This window comes from Danio rerio, chromosome 17 (assembly GCF_049306965.1).
Source record: "Danio rerio strain Tuebingen ecotype United States chromosome 17, GRCz12tu, whole genome shotgun sequence".
In the NCBI taxonomy this organism is placed as follows: domain Eukaryota; kingdom Metazoa; phylum Chordata; class Actinopteri; order Cypriniformes; family Danionidae; genus Danio; species Danio rerio.
This window is the reverse complement of record NC_133192.1, coordinates 11,476,543-11,491,597: the sequence shown is the minus strand read 5'-3', so window position 1 is coordinate 11,491,597 and position 15,055 is coordinate 11,476,543. Positions and strand designations below refer to the sequence as shown.

General features: G+C 34.7%; 1 protein-coding gene across 20 annotated transcripts in view; it reads left to right on the top strand.

Annotated features, from left to right (window-relative positions):
- Positions 1-15,055, top strand: part of ttc6 (tetratricopeptide repeat domain 6) — a 64,289-nt gene that overhangs the window by 15,898 nt on the left and 33,336 nt on the right. For all 20 annotated transcript variants that reach the window (XR_012393238.1, XR_012393237.1, XR_012393239.1 and 17 more), the window contains 5 exons: positions 2,606-3,050; positions 3,270-3,399; positions 6,377-6,552; positions 8,096-8,232; positions 8,358-8,527. Coding sequence is in view for 16 of the 20 variants with exons in the window: in XM_073928177.1 (XP_073784278.1) it covers positions 2,606-3,050; positions 3,270-3,399; positions 6,377-6,552; positions 8,096-8,232; positions 8,358-8,527 (1,058 nt within the window). In the remaining 4 variants the exon portion in view is untranslated. The remainder of the gene's footprint in view (positions 1-2,605; positions 3,051-3,269; positions 3,400-6,376; positions 6,553-8,095; positions 8,233-8,357; positions 8,528-15,055) is intronic.

The window sequence follows — 15,055 nt, the reverse complement described above, 5'->3', positions numbered from 1 at the left end:
AAAACAGGAGATGCCATTTATAAAGGGAGAAGAAATTATTTAGATTATACGCTCACCCACAAGTTATTGCGTAACTTTATACGTTTCACAAAAGAAGTCATTTTGAAAATGTTAGAGACCTGTAACCACTGAGTTCCACAGTAGGAAAAACAAATACTATAAGAGTCAATGGTTACAGATTTTGAACATTTAGCAAAATAACTTATTTTGTGTTCAACAAAAGAAAAAAAAAGTCAAAGGGGTTTGTGACAAGTGAAGGATGAGTAAATGATGTCAGAATGTTCAGTTAGTTTGAACTATCCATTTTAGTATTATGAGGGAAAGAAAGTCCATAATGATGTGCACAGAAATATAGTTCTTAATGATGTGTACAGATATAAAATGTAGCAATATTTCATAAAAGAATGAGATGTGGTTTTATTAAATTGTTAGAGCCTTTAAAGCATTTAATAAAATGACTAGTGTTCAGAAACAAGCTGGATGTTGACCAATTTTATCAAATAGACCTTCACTGCATTTAAAGGCAACCTATGATGGAAATTTTGTCTTTTTTTTTCAACTTTTGTAAGATGTTTGGACAGAATTATGTGGTATTATATACTGTAAAGTGTCCACTGTCATATGGGTGTGATATAAACACAAGTCTCTTTTTTCAAATTTCCCATTATTAAAATAGGACCCTAATCCCAGTGAGTTTTGAGGCCCACCATAACGTGCGTACCTACCATTAGATGGTGTGAAATAATGCCCCTTATTTATTTATTTATTTATTTATTTTATTTTATTTTATTTTTTTACATAATTAAAATTGATTATTAAACAGTATACACTATATTAAACACATATACAATCTATTAAAATTATATATATATATATATATATATATATATATATATATATATATATATATATATATATATATATATCTAAATCAAAATCAATGATGTGCTTTCATTTTTAGTCTCACTCACGGCAATGCCTTTAAAAAATGTAGCCTTTGACAGCAAGCATCAGTGTTTTTTGAGATTGATATATAAATAAGGGATGATGGGGCGAGATGGTCCTGGATATGTGTGCACCTTTGAATAAAATCCTGCAGGTACCCCTGACAAAGCAGTGTGGTTTTCCACCGAATTGATTGACAGGCACCATGTTTCTATAATAACTTGTACAAGCGTCCACAGAACTTTTTTTTTTTCGGCAAATGAACTGGGATTAACCACTAAAGGTCCAAGGTTTTTTACATGCATTTTTTATTTCTCTTTGCTATTTGTGTTTTTTGGAACCTAATTTGAATAAAAACCTAAGTATCATCTTTAGATATGATGTACTTTTAGAAAAAAATGATGTCCTTATATGTGGACTCGTGGTCAAAATTTACATAAAACACCTTTATTTGATTGTTTTGTAATGCATATTTAACATACAAAAATCTTTTAAACATGTTTTGACTATCAGAGAGTAAAAACAACACCCCCCATTTTGCACAATTAAAATTGTGTTTGGGACATTTCATATGCTGCAAAACAGTTGCAGGATGACACTGTAAATCTGTAACAAAATATAAAACATACAAGGTATTTTAAAAAGCCACTTAAGAGCTAAAATGTGCTGTCCACGTATGTGGCCACTAAGCCCTAGGAGGTTAAAATATTTGTTAATCTTTCTGTGATTTTTTATAAGTTTTATAAGTTTAAAACGTTTTTAAAATAAAGCATGTTTGTAATAATGACAGTAAGATTGCTATGTAATTCTTAACCACTTTAATCACCTCGGTGTGTACTGCAAACTGCAGACTCATCGTTTCAGAAAGACTTGAATAAACTCCAACATAAATACATGAATTAAATTCACTTGGTATCCATGACTAATGAGTAGGGCCAGACGGAATCTGCGGACATTTTTGTTAAAAAATTTGCTCATTTTTGCTAAATAATTTTGGAAGAATCGTAACTAAAACCTTAATATATAAAACAAAAAGTAATACCTTTCTAACTTTTATTTAATGTTTACAATGCAAATCCAATTAGATCCACTTTAATTGGTTACACAAGTTACACAAGTAAATGAACAGAATCATTGATGGACTACAAATCTGCGGAATTCAGCGCGTGCAGATTCCGTGTGGGCCTACTAATGAGCTTTGTTTCAGTTTATCCGAGTCTGTCTCTGTCACTGTGCTGTTTATCTGACACAATGCATGATGAGAAGTACACACGCACATGGAAACGGTGGGCGGGGAGCAGCAGCTCATTTTCATTTAAAGCCACAGGCAACAAAAACGGCTATGTTATACTCAGACAGCAAAATGGGCAGATTCTGGAGCCTATAATAAATAATCTGATGGGTATTTTGAGCTGAAACTTTGCAGACTCATTTTGGAGTAAACAAATGCTTATCTTAAATCTTGTAAAAAGGGGTAAAATAGGTGTCCTTTAATGATGCAATGCATCTAGTAGCTCATCATTATTCTAAAAAGAATATTTATGCTTCATAAATATTCTAAAGTTGCAGAGTTTTACGCATCACTCTGTTTATCTTTTTCTAGCTTTGTTGTTAGGCTTGCATTAATAATGTGTTTCTCTTTTTGTTTATTCTCTAAAAGGAGCAAGTCTCTGTGTCAGTTACCATGGGAGCACAAAACATCCAAAGGGCGATTTTCACACCTCAGTCTGCCAGTGCTACTAGATTTTGAGAGTTTTGTGACAGATCATGGTGGAATACCAGACACCACACCACCCAGAGAGTGGGTCAGAAACATATGGGACACGTGGTTCGATGAGGTCTTCCCCCCACTGGAAAATATCCAGAGTTCAGACCCTCTCCCAGCTGCTCTGGAGGAGAACCAGCTTTCACAGGATGAGGACAAACTGGATATGTGTGAGGTTGTGGATGAAGGTCTCAGTACAGCTGATTTGGAGCACGAGGTGGCCAAGTTGACCCAAGCATTGACTGAAGGTGGAAATCGTAATGCTTTCGACCGGTGTCGACGTGGAGCACTTTACATAAAACTTGGTTATCTTGAACAGGCCCTTGAGGATCTCAGTGCAGTAAGACTTAATTTCTTGTCTTTTATTTTTAATGCATGCTAAGGCAAGAATCAATAACGTTATCACTTGTAATTTATTTTTAGCATTAACTCATTATAAACCGGCTCATTTCAGAAATCCTTATTCAAATAGAAACGGAACGTTTTACAGATGCGGCCTGATTTTCCGCTTAGTTTATTGTGTACTCATGATCGATCTGTTGTTTTTCTATTTTTAAAGGCCATCTCCCTGGAGCCCCATTTACTGGATGCCTACTGGCACAGACACAGCATCTACCTGCTGAGAAACGACCCCGTTAGAGCTTTGGACGATCTAAACGTCATCGTTACGAACAACAAGAAGCATGCAGGTGTGTACAAGCACATGAGTCCACTTTCATTAACAGACAGCAGGGAGACAAGCTACTGATGCAGTGCTTGTGTATGATGTCTGACCTCTGTATATGACAAAATCAAACAGTTAAAGGGCACAAATTAAAATAAGATTGATTTAGTGGTTTTTAAATTGAAGTATTAGATGCATTAATATAAATGTGATCCAATGTTCACAGTGCTAAGCTTTCTACCCAGTTTGCACAATCCATTTAAAGGGGGTAGTTCAACCGAGAATTTAATTAATACACTATGTACTAACCCTAAAGTGGTTTCTTTATGTTAAACACAAAAGCAGATGTTTTTTAGAAGATGTCAGAAAACCGGTAACCATTGACATCCATAGTCGGAAAAATAGTACTATGGAAGACAATGATTACCAGTTTGATGCTTTCTTCAAAATATCTTCTTTTGCATTCAACAGAAGAAAGAAACTCAAACAGGTTTATGACAAGTGAAGAGTGAGTAAATGATAATAGAATTTTCAGTTTTGAGCGAACTATCCTTTTAACGAATTTTTTGCAGGAACAAGTCAATAAAAACAACATTACACTAAGATATTCAGATATTTTTTTTGTTGATTGAAATAAAGCTACAGCAAATTTTACATTATATTATACGTTATACTTTATTTGATCATCCCTTTTAAAATTTTGTTGACTAAGTAACTTTGCAAATGCATACCAATTATCAATAGTGTATTAGTAGACAAATAAATTGACATGTACTTGCTTACTTACAGAATGTGTTTCTATCATCAAAACAATGTGCTGGCAGATATTAATGCATGTATTTGCAAAGTTACTGATAATAATCACAATAATAAACATAATTGCTTAAGGGGACCATTTCCTAAACATTAAATAAAAACTAGGCATTATAGTTTATTACTATATACAGTGCATCCGGAAAGTATTCGTAACGGTTCACTTTTTCCACTTTTTTATGTTACAGCCTTATTCCAAAATGGATTAAATTTGTTTATTTCCTCAAAATTCTACACACAATACCCTATAAAGACAATGTGAACAAAGAGTTTTTGAAATTGCTGCAAATTTATAAAAAAAAAAAAAACTGAAAAATCACATGTACAGAAGTATTCACAGCCTTTGGCGTGAAGCTTTAAATTGAGCTCAGGTACATTCTGTTTCCAATGATCATTCTTCAGTTGTTTCAGCAGCTTAACTTGAGTTCACCTGTGGTAAATTCAGTTGATTGGACATGATTTGAAAAGGCATACACTTGTCTATATAAGATCCCAGGGTTGACAGTGCAAGTCAAAGCAGAAACCAAGCATGAAGACAAAAGACGTCACTGACGTGCACCTCTCAAAAAATGTAACTACACATCGCAACAACGCGTAGCGTAAGCTCTGTGATTGGTCAGCTTGGTAGCGCTGACGAGTCTGGGCGGGACCGATAGCCGCGCGAATGGCGCGACCAATTGTTTACAAGTGTGGAGTCCCGTGAAAGAGCTCCGGATGGAAAGTTTTTGTTTTGTGTTTACCTCATAGTTAAAGTTTTTGCACGTCCGCCGGTTCCTGCCTCAAAATGAGCGAGTTTGAGTCACTTGTACAACCAGGAAGTGTTCAGGAAAAGCAAAACAGAAGCGAAGAAACTCGACACAGAGGAACGTTTACACCTCACTGCCAACTAGCATTTCGGAAGTGTTAATGCAGACCAACAGAGACAGCGTGCAGAGGTATAAATGCACAGCTGCACGCGTTGCCTGCGCCATGAGTTACGCCGGTCACTTGACGCAGAAGTATAAACCAGGCTTAAAATTGAACTCTTTGGAGGGAATACTAGGCGTTACTTTTGGAGAAAACTAGGTGCTGCTCATCACCAGGCTACACCAGAAATGTTCAGATACATCCTAAACGAAAACCTGCTTCATAGTGCTCTTGACGTCAGACTTGGGCGACGGTTCATCTTTCAGCAGGACAATGACCCAAAGCACACACCAAAATATCAATGAAGGGGCTTCACAACAACTCGGTGAATGTCCTTGAGTGGCCCAGCCAGTGCCAAGACCTAAATCCTATTGAACAACTCTGGAGAGATCTAAAAATAGCTGTAAACCATCGCTTCCCATCCAACCTGATAGAACTTGAGAGGTACTGTAAAGAGGAATGGACAAAAATTCCCAAAGACAGGTGTGCCCAGCTTGTGACATCAGATTTAAAAAGACTTGAGGCTGTAATTGTTGCCTAAGGTCCATCAACAAAGTATTGAGCAAAGGCTGTAAATACTTCTGTACATGTGATTTATCAGGTTTTTTATTTTGAATAAATTTGCAACTATTTAAAAAAAAAATCTTTTTTTTTCACATTGTCATTATCATGGGATATTTTGTATAGACTTTTGAGGAAATAAATCAATTTAATCAATTTTAGAAGCACTATGAATACTTCCCAGATGCACTGTATAACTATATACTGATTACAATCACCATCATGGCTAAAGGGGACTATTGCCTAAACGTTAAAATAAAAAAAATTAAAAAATGAGAAAATAAATATAAATGCTGATAAGTTTAAGCTGATAACTTCAAAATGTAAAAAAAACAACTTAATAAATAAATATAAATGTATTTTTTATTTTAAATTAAAACTTAAATAGTCAAATAAAAACAAATTAATAAATAAAGACAAGTTACATAAAATTAAACTAAAATAAAAACTGAACATATAAATATATATTATGGGGTGATATCCATGTGACTTCCAATATTATAATATAAATTAATTGGTGTTATGACATACTGTAAATTACTGGTGTTTGTGAGTCTTACTCTGGCCCTACAATGGCAACAACATGGCAACAGCTGGTTTACTATAAAGGCCAGAGAGGGGACATAAAATGCAAATTTTTAATGTCAAATATTTTGTTAGTGCACAAAACATTCTTCAGAGCAAAGTGTAGAAACTCCTGACTGATGCCAATTGTGTTCCAGACGCCTTCATGTCTAGAGCAGAAATCTACAAACAAAGAGGGGAAACCACATTGGCTCTATTCAGCTACACCCAAGCCATCAAAGTCAAGCCAGATGATGCAGAAATCTACTTTAAGAGGGCAAAGATGTATGACAAGATGGGCGAGATTCTGCTGGCCATGGAAGACTATGCCAAAGTGAGCCCTATGAAACAATATATTAATAAAAAATATATGAAATTAAATAGTTTTGCAAGTCTGGAAGAAAAGAGTAACATTGGTGGGACAGCTACAGTTTCCTTTTTCACTTTGAGCTGCAGATTATATATATGATACAGTAGGTGTTGTACAATTACAGTTGTTGTTATTAATAAAATAACATTATTACAATATTAATAATTGAAATAATCTAATTCGCAACATCAAAAAATAATTCACATAAGTGTCATAAAGAATTGTTCCTGACCAGAACCTGCTACCCTTTTTACAGTCAGATATTTTTTAGCAGCACGTTTCAGCATGAATTGTTTTGTGAACCTGCTGGTTTTGCAAAAAGGCTGTTATTGAAGGATGAGAGAGGTACAATCATCCTGAGCAAGAGAACAGCAAAGTGCAGCTTCTCATTTCACACGTGAAAATTTTTCTTAAAAGCATGAAACATGCCACTTAATGGTTTGTTTAAGGGTCAGAGAGAAGGTAGAAAAGGCTTTTAAAAATAAACAAACTATTTTGGCATAAAGACGTAGTTCTTTTTTTGTGTTGCAGGCACTTTATGAAGGTTTTCTGAGGTCCTACTTTATATTAAGTATCCTTAACTACTATATACTCACATAAAAAAATAAATACAATGTATTTACTGTGTTTATAATGTATTTGAGAACACTTGTGGTGCTTTTGAGTTGGGATAGAGGTAGGTTTATTGACAGGTTTGTGGCATGGGTAGGTTTAAGGGTGGGTTAAGGTGTAAGGGATGGTCAACAGTGTATTTACAAATGTAATAACAAAAGTTATTTGGTCACACTTTACAATAAGGTTCATTAGTTAATAATAATTAATGCATTACTAACATGAACAAACAATGAACAATACATCTACTACTGTATTTGTTCATGTTAGTTAACGTTAGTTAATGAAAATACAGTAGTTCATTGTTAGTTCATGTTAACCTACGGTGCATTAACTAATGCTAACAAGCATGGACTTGGATGTTAATAATGCATTAGTAAATGTTCAATTATGATTAATAAATGCTGTACATGTGTTGTTCATGATTAGTTCATGTTAGTAAATGCAATAACTAATGAACCTTATTGTAAAGTGTTACCAGTTAATTACAGATGTAATTACATACATGTATTTAATCAAGCATAAGTACACAGTAAATACATGTACGTATTTGCACAATAAGTACATTGTAACAAACTATTATTCCCTGTGTAAGTACATATTAGTTGAGGCCACTTAATATAAAGTGGGACCTTTTCTGAATTAGTGTTCATGTTATTATTGCACACTTTAACAACTATAATTGGCTTGTATTTGTTTTGTGAACAGAAATAGTCAGTTTTTCAAAGCTCATTTAAGCAGATTGCAGTTGGCAGACATATTATGTGTTCTAAATATAAATGTATGTTCTGTTTGAGTTTACAAATGAAAGACTTTAAAAGTCTTTCATTTGTAAAATAAAAGACTTTCAAATATAAATGAAAGACTTTAAAATAAATCCTTATTTGACCAACAGACCTTCACCATTGACCCTACAAGGACAGATGCAATGATGCTCCATGGAATGCATCACTTTAACAGCTCCAAATGGACGGTGTCTCTTGAAGACTTTTCATTACTGCTAAAACAAGAACCTGATAATGCTATAGCCAGGTCAGCATTGTTCTGAGCATTGCATTTGCATGCTAAATTTTCACTTTCCACTATCATCAAATTACATTACATGACATTTTTATGCGTAAATCCAATTATAGTTTTTTTTTTCCCGCTTGCTGCAGGACATACAGAGGGAGAATCTATTCCAAGCTGGGTCATTTTGAGAAGTCTGTCGAGGACCTTTCTCTGGCTGTGCACTTGAATCCTGCTGATTGGTTGGCTTTTTACCATAGAGGCTGTCTGCTGAGGGAGATAATGCCTCATTTGGCCTTAAGAGATTTCAGCACATCTGGTAACACACACATGCTTGATATTACACATGAAAACGCTTAATTTTCACCGTTTCTCTATATAAAGAAACCTTGCTCACATTTTCAGAACCTGACGCCCATTGGGCCTTTAAATGTTGAGGTTTTCTGTCAGGAATGCTGGATGAGAGGCAGTATTACAGATGGTTCAGTCACGGTTGTTCTGCAATTAATTCACAAGTTGCACCTTTTCAGGAAGCTCGGAAAATCTTTTCAGTATGTCAGTTATTTCTTCTAGACACGAACAAGATGACACATGCTTTCTCCAAAAAAAGACTGCAGTAATTTTGCACTGTACGTGTCTCTTTTATACGCAATGTTTAAACAATGTTTTCAGCCAAAACTGGAAACTATTTATGTGTTTTATCTGTTTATACCACAACAGCATTTTTAGGGCTGAAAATACTGAAATCTAAAAATGGATTACAAATTGAATTGCACATGAGCGCAGTAGCCACTGACGGCACGCCATTACTTTAAAGGTACTGTTGACTAACAAGTTGACAGTGCCAAATCCTGAATTAGGTTGCTAGATTGGCGACTACAACAGGAGCGTGCCTGACTAAGGCTGATTTAAATTGTGCTCTAAATGAAAGCAACGGCACGAGATTAAATAAATATTTTCTTTATTAAAAGGAGTTTTTGTTCTTACCAACACCTGAAATGTATATTTTAGAAACAGCTTCTGTTTCCTGCAGCTAAACAATCAGACAATGATCACCCGATGTGCTTTACTCAGTGTTAAATGCTAATAGTTTGAGTTTGAGTGCCATTTTACATCACATTTATTGCCATACTACTAAAGCAGATAGTTTACCTCAGATGTTGAAAATTAAATAAACAGTTAGAAAAAAAGCATAGAACTGTGACTCAGTTCAAGCCAACACATATCAGTGATTCAGCATGTACATTTAATAATGTTAAAGAGGTTTAATATGTATTAATTAGATTATTAACCTTACCATTTCATTAAGGTGCAGTGAGTGTATATGGTGTGCTTCTTAATGGCTGTAATAAAATTTCAGTTGGGTTTCGTCTGGTGTAAAAATTGCTTATTACTGAAAATCTCCTCACGTGGCGTGTTGTTAATACACTAGGTTATCTTCGGAATATTATTTGCTAATTAACAACCACCTCATGTGGAACTCTGAATCTGTGTCTCATTTCGGAGTCTGCTACTGTCCACCGGAAGTCGCATTTTGGTAGGGGGCGCATACTTTTTGAGAGCCTTTCTGACTGTATGAATCAAATACATGGTTTTCCATTAAGGCAACTTGGGGTGCTGAAATATACAGTAATTGGTTAAACTGGCATTGTGTGGGTTAAATGACCAAAACAAAGACAGACATTCCGGCACAGAATGCATAGGTTCAAAGCAGAATATCTGACTTCAGCATTGTTTTTCAGATAAACAAGTTCACTTAGCATGTTTCTTAAATATCTGCAAACATATTATGGTATTTTTATGCTTTAGAAGAGTCAAAAACTTACACAAGGCACCTTTGAGGATGAGTGTATAGTAAATCTGGGTAAATCTTCATGTTTGGGTGAACAATCTCTTTAAAAACTGGCCCAAAAATCTTTCTGCAGTGATGTTGCAGAAGAACTTTTGTCCCCAAAGAACCTAAGTATATAACTCTAAAAGGAACTCTTGTCTTAATAATGAAATTTTTAAAATTTGTCTAAAGAGCTTTTTGACCAATTAAAAGGTTATTGGCGTAGGTGCCTATATACCTTATAATCTTTGTTTAATAGTGAAGCTTTAAATTAATTGTATTATAAGATATATCATAAAATGCCTCAAATTATGCTCAAATTGTTTAAGCAGTGCCAATAAAATTAATTTTGTAGCTCTCACTGTACTGAAAAATTTGTGACAAGGCGATAATGGCCAAATATGGAAAGTTAGATAACAGCATGCTTGTAGTTGTGATGTCATTTACTGATTACAACTACGATTTCTTCTATCTGATTTCTGATTCCAATTTCTTTTATCTTTGCCATGATGACAGTAAATAATATTTGACTAGATATTTTTCAAAACACTTCTATACAGCTTAAAGTGACATTTAAAGGCTTAACTAGGTTAATTAGGTTAACTAGGCAGGTTAGGGTAATTAGGCAAGGTATTGTATAATGATGGTTTGTTCTGTAGACTATCGAATAAATATATAGCTTAAAGGGGCTAATAATTTTGCCCTTAAAATGTTTTTTAAAAAAATTCAAAAATGTTTTTATTCTAGCTAAAATAAAACAAATAAGACTTTCTCCAAAAGAAAATAAATATTATCAGACATACTGTGAAAATTTCCTGCTCTGTTTAACATAATCTGGGAAATATTTAAAAAAGAAAACAAAATTTAAAGGGGGCTACTAATTCTGACTTCAACTGTACATGCAAATTACTAAATGATCCATTTATGATTTCATAAAAGTCTGGTAAAGGAAATCCTGTTTTCCATGTCTTTAATCAAAAATTTTAAAAGAAGCATTTAGGCCAGAATTAAGCAGCTTCAGTAGGGCCACACATTACATCTCAACACAGACAGCGGCGTATGCTAAATCAGGTCATAAGAGGATGTTAATATCACTACTCAGACAGCAGATCAAATAAGAGCCATCCAGTCTTATATCGCATGGTTTTGGCTGCTGTGATCAGATGCTTTGATCTCTGAAGCCTGCTGGAATATTTTGTCAGTGTTGTCTGCTGCAAACTGAACATCTTCATCAGTACAGAAGTGTTTGACACTGCCCACCTAAGCACCGCGGTGCTGTGTAACAGGAGTGTAGGCGTGAACAGAGCTTCAGTATTGAGCCTATTTTTGTGACATGTAGCTTGCAGAAAGTACTCCGCAGAAAATGCACTAAGCCAAGTTATCAACACCATCTTCTTCTTTGTAGAAAGAAATGGATTCTTTTCACAGATTGCGCTGAAGGTATTTTCTCAGTTATTAACAGTATTTATGCAGCTATTCTGTTTAAATATCATACTTTATAATAGCCTAAATAAACACATATGTATGAATCCTCATCATATTTTAAAGAATGGAGGTTTGATGATGACAGAATTTCATTTTTGGATGAATTATAGCTTTATTTTGTTAAAAATTTTAGTGAATATTTTTTCTGCATGAGGATATTTGTCTTAACGGCTGAGTAAATCTGAAGTATTTCTTTCATTTGTCCAATGTCAAATCACTTGAAAATAGTTTTCATCATGAGAAATATTTAAGTGGTATTTTTGTTTTTGTTGTTAGACAAATGGGAATGCAAACATAACTTCTTGTAACTTCTTGTAGTTCCTGTTCACCAATATGAAATTTCTCTTCCTCTGAAATGTATCCATACTGTACCCAGCTAGCAAAATATATGGGCGCAAACCCAGCCCACACCAGACACTTACATCCGGTCCACATACTGCATAGAATGATTGCACTTGGGCGGTCCGCTCCTGTTTGCCAGATCTGGGCCACAATCAAGCCATAGCAATACCAGATATCAGCCAGAATTGAACCAGAACTGACTTATTCTGGGCCACAGATTGCTTTAATCTGGCCTACACCAGACACTTAGATCCGGCCCACAAACTGCATGGAGTGATAGCACTAGGGTGGTGTGCTCCTGTTTGGGTCACAAATTAGTTATTACCATATCTGCCATGTCAAAGAGCTATGGATTGACCTCTATAATTATCTAAGCTTTATCTTTACCAAAATTGACCTATCATATTTTTATAGAATAACAGTACCATACTTTCCACATCTTACATCAGCTGCTTTGAGCTCACACCATCTTTAGCCAGATATACTTTCCCATATTTGCCAAATCTCATCTGGGCCACTATAGGCTCACAGCCACATTAGCTGGAGCTTACTGTGCTGAATATATGCCAAAAGTGGTCCACTTATGATTTAAGATAACTGGGGTACATATGCCAAATCTTCTCTGGGCCAATTTAGGCTAAAAGCCACATTGGCCAAAGCTTACTGTGCCGAATATTCGTCAAAAGTGGTCCACATATGTTTTAAGAGATCTGGTCCACATTTGTAATATCTTCTCTGGGCCACTTTAGGCTCAAAGCTACATTAGCCAAAGCTTACTGTGCCAAATATTTGCCAAAAGTTGTCGTCATTTGTTTTAGGATAACTGGGCCACATTTGCCATATCTTCTCTGGGCAACTTTAGGCTCAAAGCTACATTAACCAGAGATTACTGTGCCAAATATTCACCAAAAGTGGCTCACATATGTTTTAAGATAACTGGGCCACATTTTCCATATCTTCTTTGGGCCACTATAGGCTACAGCCACATTATCCAGAGTTTACAGTGCCAAATATTTGTCAAAAGTGGACGACATATGTTTAAAAAAAACTGCTGCAAATTTGCCATACTTTCTCTGGGCCACTTTAGGCTCACAGCCACATAAGCCAGAGCTTACTGGGCCGAATATTTGCCAAAAATGGCCCACATATGTCAAGAAAACTGGGCCCCATTTGCACCTACACATTTGAGCCACTTTGGGTTTAGACCCAGATTACTTCTAAATGCCACATGATAAATGATTTTGCCAACTGTGGCCCACATTTGTCCTGCGTCATTTGGGCCAAATTTACCATTTTCCACATGGGGCATAGTAGCTTTACATTTAAATTATATTTTGTCATAAGTGGCAAAAAGGGGGCAAAGATTACAATTCATAAATGGGACTTAAATGTCCCATATATGAATTGTAATCTTTTCCCCCTTTTTGCCATTGTACAGGTGGGCCACTTCAGGCTCACATCATTTTGTCTGGGCCAAAGGAAGACCACCAGTGCCGCATAACTGCCTAAAGTGGTTCACATTCGTATGCCATCTGGGTATTCAATGTTGGAGCAAACTGTTGACCTGCTGAAAACTTTGTATTGCCAAACTAGGAACATTTTTTATTCAATTAATTTATTTATTTTCCTTTAACTTAGTACCTTAATTAATCAGGGGTCGCCATAGCGGAATCAACCGCCAATTATTCCAGGATATTTTTTACTTCCAGCTGCAACCCAGTACTGGGAAATGATTCAATTCAGTTTTTAAATAATTGTCATTTGAATATGAAGGTAAATAAAATGTAATATTGTTTATTAACTATTATACAATCTTTTTCGAAATAGTTATTTTTTGTAATATTTTATCGAACTTGTGTTCTTCTTTGGTACTGAATCAGCTGCTGCATAAACAAGGATATTGGGAATATTGATTCATCCAGTTGACTCAACTATTTTAAATCGATTTATCAAAACTATTCGTTTAAATTTCTGCACTCATTCGACATCTTCATGACAGCAGGTAGCATGGTGTACTGTAGGTCGATATAATGACAGAATGTTTTCTTAAAAAAAATCTATGATGTGTCCAGAAAAACATACTTAACCCACTTAACTGTTCTATACTGTATTGCTCCCTGTAATTGCACACCTCCCAGTTGAATTCAGAATATGGAATGCAAGTTACACAATCGGTTACTTTTTCTCTGAACTAGTGAAGTAAATCATTTGTAAAGTAAAAAAAAGTAACTTAAAAACCAAAAAGCAGTAACCCAGAAATCCTTTGTTAATTAAAAACATTTAAGTCTTAATTTGGCCATAGGTTTTTCTGTGTTTCAGCTAGCAGAATCGTTTTTGGTGACAAGTCTTATTTTGACACATATTTTGAGAAAATGTTTTGAAACATTTTTAAAAAACTCAACGATACACTCTGGGCAAATTTACTACCCTTTTGTTATGTTCGGGATGAAAACATCTACTAAATTAAACTGCTGTAAAAATGCATCAGATTAATATTTTTTTCAATATTTATTTCGCATAAATCACTTAATTAACCTCAAAACTGATTAAAACTACTAAATTGCTTTGAAAATTACATGATTTTAATTGCCAAGTTCAAATAATTAAATCACTAATTTGGTGAAAAACACACACAAAATGAAGTATTTTCAATATAAAAAGTAATTGTAGATTGAATTTTTAAAAAACTTTTATCGGAGTCTTGGACATGTGAAACAACATTGCCTTTGATGCTTTTTTTTTGAGTAATTTAAAAATAAATTCTCATTTATTTATTGTTGGTGTCAGTTTTTGGCTTCCATTATAACCATTTTTTTTTTTTATTACAAAACCATGACTCCATATAATCTTGCATTTTTGAGTGTTGGTGGTTTGCCCTCTTGGAAAAAGGTAAAATGTGTATTTTTACTGTTGGTCATCAGTTAGCATCATTAACCCTTTAGATAGGCCTGTGCAAAGAAAAGCTTAGTTTCTGGATTTTATATGGAGTATAACAATGATACAAATGATAGTGTGTTTATGTGTGTTTGTGAGAGTGACCTTTACACACTTACCTTGATGTGTCTGAGAAAATCAAAATATGCATCTCAACTCTCAGAACTACATGGAGCAAACATAAAGACTGTGTATCAAATGTGGTTAAACTGGAAGTCAATGGGGAAAAACAGCCACCCACAGTAATTTAGGGAG